The following is a 4,169-nucleotide window of genomic DNA, read 5'->3' as shown; positions in this document are numbered from 1 at the left end:
TAGTAAGGAGACATGCAAAGGAGGAGAAAGCCCGAATAGATGCCGGTCAAAATGGACATGGTAAGCCATCTACTGCTCATAAGAACGAGTGGAAGAAATCCAAGAAGGAGTAGTAAATCAACAACAAAGAGAAGCGCGGCGAATAGAAATGGAGTGATATGGATCGTCGCACTTCGGATCTGGAGGTCGTGCATCATGGGAGGCCGAGTTTGTTTGTATAGTGTAACTTCATGTCTTTTCTTTTTATGCTCTCTATTTGAGTTGTGTTATAATTGTTGTAATATTTATCTTGTGATGTAGCATGACATTGTGGGTAGAGATCCCACCCCAGTAGAGACTAACTACCATCGTCGCCGCAGTAGAGGAGATACATGGGATTACCTTCACGATGAAGGGATCATCTCCGATGAACAATACAATCGAGCAAGGAGAACACCAATGCAGGTAATACTTTTTATTTTTATTTACAAAACATGTTTCGTCCTTTATAATACTTTCTATTATTTATTTATATATATCTTCACTTTGTGTAGGCACAAGGTGGACAAGAAGGAGGACAAGATGACTCGGAGAGTGATGACTCCTCCAAGTAGTCACCCACCAGTGTTTCTTCATGTATAGTTTTGGTTTATGCAACTATGTTTCTTTTTCAAGCCTCATGTGGGCTACCATCATGTATGGACAACTTCTTGGATATAAGATGAAATTTTTCATCTTCTTTATGTATCTATGTTTTTATTCAAGCCTTATGTGGCTCTACGATCATGTATGGATAATTTTTTGGATATAAAATATAATTTCTCATATTCTTTAATCAATATTCTAAGTATGTTCGCAAATCTTTTTGTGCATGTCTATCTTTAATTTAAGTTTTTATGTTGATATCTTTGCTGATCTGGATTCGTCTATGTACAAGTAAGAAAATTCTTAACCCAGAGAGCTACCTGTGCAGAAAATGCAGCTGTACATGTGCACAAGCAGCTCTCTGAATTTTTTTTTAATTCGAGAGCACGTTCATATGCGTGTCTATAAGCACGTCTATTATGCAGTATGGACATGCATATAGACACGCTTATAGCCTCTATTATAGATGTGTCAGTAGACGCGATTTTAGACGCGCTTGTAAACACGCCCGTAACATTTTAAACCACGTTGTCAAACTAAGTCTATAAACGCGCCTACGATCGCTTTTCCTTGTAGTGCTATCTATTTTTAATATCTTATTGTAGAGTCTTTCGACCAATTTAAAAATATTATAGTTTTAGAGAATGTTACTTGATTAATCAATAAAGTATAAAAAGTATAAAAAGTTTTTTGTTTTAGAGGATGTTACTTGATTAATCAAAGAACTCAAGTACTTTTAGATAATGTTTTTCCAAACTTTATGTTTGACAGAATGCTATACATTATTTTTGAAAATATATATTATTACATCATGACCATCCTTTCATCCTTTACCCATATACATCTGAAGATTTAAAAAATAGACAAACTGAAGCCATCTACATATTTTATCCCACATCCTATCTTCAAAGACAAATAAATTCTAAAAGATATATATGTGACAATTGCTAAAATTAATGTAATGCACCAGTAAACAAGTTGTAAATTATCATTAAATTGAAAATGGTGTCGGCTGCCAGTGACATTCAAAGGAGAATGATATTAATACAAAAAGGACAATGTCTCTTGACAAAAAGAGAGAACGTCTCTTGAAAGCTGACAGTGTCTCTTGGCAAAAAAAAGACAGTGACTCTTGACAGGTTGAAGCCCTCAGTGCTCACCCAATCTTAGCTCTTGATGCTTGAGACAATGGACAGAATCAACTTTGACTCACCCAATTCTCCCAAGCATCATAATGTTCTGCAATCAAAAATGTCCACTACTTTGACCTGGCGAACGCCGCATAAACTAGAGCTTTGATACTGCTTTTGCAAAGAGATCGGCCTTCAGCTCCTCGATGTCAATGCAACAGGGACTTAACTTATGTACCTGGAAATTGACAAAGAATGAGCCTTGCAGCCTTGGTTTATCAAGTCATACACAAAATAATGTTATGCATCACGTTAGTAAACGAAGTACCATGAACATGGCGCGCTAAGACATGCGCGCGCGCCATCTCTCTCTCAAGCATTCGCACGTGCACGCACTCACGCTCTACTACAAATAGCCATAGTGATAGGCATAGCTCTCTTACCGTTGCGTGCAGGGCGTACATCACCCCAAATTCATGTTGGGAGCGGTTGGCACTGCCTACATCAAGCCCTCGCTGCTCCAAGTTGGCCAGAATGGTTGAGAAGAGACCTGGCGCTCTCTCGTAGCAGCTGATGGTGATGTGAATGCGGTCTCCTTTGGAAACGCAGACTCTTACATGAGGTGCAAACTCACTTACTTCTGATTTACTGTCTGATGCAACCTTTGGAGCAGCTTGGAACTCAGAATTGTTGTCGTTAGGACGTAGTAGCTGTGATCCACTCGTTTCTTGCTCCATTATGGACATCAATATGTGTGCCTTGGCTTTGAGTAACTGTTGCTGCCGCTGAAGGAATGCAATGTAACGACAAGTCTCGTCTATGAGGACGCATCGATCATTCTGCAGTCCACCAAGGGGCACATATCCATAAGGTTTTAAACAACAAAGCCAAATTAAAGGTAGCATAATAGCCTACGACAAGAACACGAGGAATAATAGGACGTAAAACTTATGATTTGGTAAATAATGATACACTAATGATTTGATAACTAGATTAATAATCGTAAGAGCAGTAGGAGGAAGTCACCAGGGGTACGTCGTGAAAGGGGATAATGGCTCGGAGCTTGTAGAAGAGGCGAGTCATTTTCCGCCGGCGGACAGCCTCGCTCTCCGCCTTGGCGGAGAGTCCACCACCTCGATCCAGACTAGTGTGAGAGCTCGTCTTGAATGTCATCATCCGATAAGCTCCACGTGCACCACCATCATTAAGATGGGCAAACCTCCTCTTACGTGTCACTATCCTATTAGTCCCTCCACCACAATCATCAATATCTACGGTGGCAGGGCCACGTGGAAGGCTCCGGGCAGGGTTAGTTTTACGCTTATCAGATAGGCTGTTTGATGTCGCCGGCTTTCGGGCGGAGCTGCTTGGCTGGGGTGGCGCTAATTGCATGGACGTTTTCCTACGTTGCGTGCTTAGGTGATGGAGTACCAGGCAGGGACATTTTCCTATGTGATTTTTCAGCTCTGGCTTTGGCTTTGGATTCAGGAGCAGCTGACGTAGCAAGCTTGCATTAAGAACACGTGGAGCGCTGGATCCCAATGAGGCCAGAAACGCATGAGAATTTGAACTGCCAACATTGCATGCGGGAGCGTTGCCAGCATTCTTCACACCATCAAACATAGTATCACTGGAGCTACCACTGTGGCCAATGCTATAACAGCTTAATTGGTCTAGCTCAGCCCATTGTTCAAACAGCTCAGTCCAATCGGTACTACAAAGATCTTCGTTATTACAAGATATAGTGTTATCCTCATCAGCCAGGGGCCAGAAGTTAATACTGGCCATATTGGCTTTTATGCCCTAAATCACACTCGACTAAGCTAGCTAGGAGAGCCTTTTCTTCCTCTGCACCTGATCGTAGTCTAGCTATAAGTTTGTCTAAAAGCTATGCTTTCTCTACATACAAGAGTCGTACAAGCACTAGTTTTCCGACCGCTCTACCTACAACACTATGAGCCTACTTGCGTAAGAATGAAAGAAATATTTGAGAGCTACTCTTGATCCTCTCCATGGACCATGTACAACGCATAGGAGCAGTTTTCGCCATGGCTTTACCTACAGGTTCATTTCAAAGCTATGCTTCCTCTACACAGATGCCCCCTATATTACCACTGGAATGTCAAGGAAACGGCCACTTCAGAGCCACTTTTCCTCTCTATTTAAAAGTAGGCCGGGGTTGGCTATACTGTGAGCTCTTTGTGCTAGCTACGGACTTGCAAGAGTCGTAACGACATGTGACGTTCAGGGCCCTTTGCTGTTCCGTAGCATCGACGACCATGGTTCGTATTTTATTCCCTCACGAGACAGGATAAAATTTCATTTTCTTACACCGTCCCGGACCCAGTACCGGCCGTTGTGCAATGTGGAGGGTTTATAAAACATGCTCGACTTAGAATATAAAATATTCTTGCA

The 4,169-nt window shown here is 41.7% G+C and overlaps 1 protein-coding gene across 1 annotated transcript; it reads right to left on the bottom strand.

Annotated features, from left to right (window-relative positions):
- Window positions 1-1,608: 1,608 nt before the first annotated feature.
- Window positions 1,609-3,876, bottom strand: LOC147630497 (uncharacterized). Its single transcript, XM_086810005.1, has 3 exons — window positions 2,781-3,876; window positions 2,198-2,593; window positions 1,609-1,992 (listed from the first exon to the last, which is right to left on the bottom strand). The coding sequence occupies exons 1-3, from the start codon at window positions 3,540-3,542 to the stop codon at window positions 1,912-1,914; spliced, it is 1,239 nt and encodes a 412-aa protein (XP_086666131.1). The 5' UTR covers window positions 3,543-3,876; the 3' UTR covers window positions 1,609-1,911.
- Between the last annotated feature and the right edge of the window lie 293 nt (window positions 3,877-4,169).

Source organism: Cibotium barometz, chromosome 16 (assembly GCF_041138505.1).
Source record: "Cibotium barometz isolate CiBa-2024 chromosome 16, ASM4113850v1, whole genome shotgun sequence".
Lineage (NCBI taxonomy): Eukaryota > Viridiplantae > Streptophyta > Polypodiopsida > Cyatheales > Cibotiaceae > Cibotium > Cibotium barometz.
Note: the sequence above shows the minus strand (reverse complement) of the source record. Positions and strands in the feature narration are given on the sequence as shown.

Coding starts and splice junctions, on each gene's coding strand:
- LOC147630497 (XM_086810005.1), bottom strand. CDS start 3,542: ATGGCCAGTATTAACTTCTGGCCCCTGGCTGATGAGGATAACACTATA. Junction 2,594..2,780: donor CCTTTCACGACGTACCCCTG/GTGACTTCCTCC, acceptor GGTGGACTGCAG/AATGATCGATGCGTCCTCAT. Junction 1,993..2,197: donor TGTACGCCCTGCACGCAACG/GTAAGAGAGCTA, acceptor GTCAATTTCCAG/GTACATAAGTTAAGTCCCTG.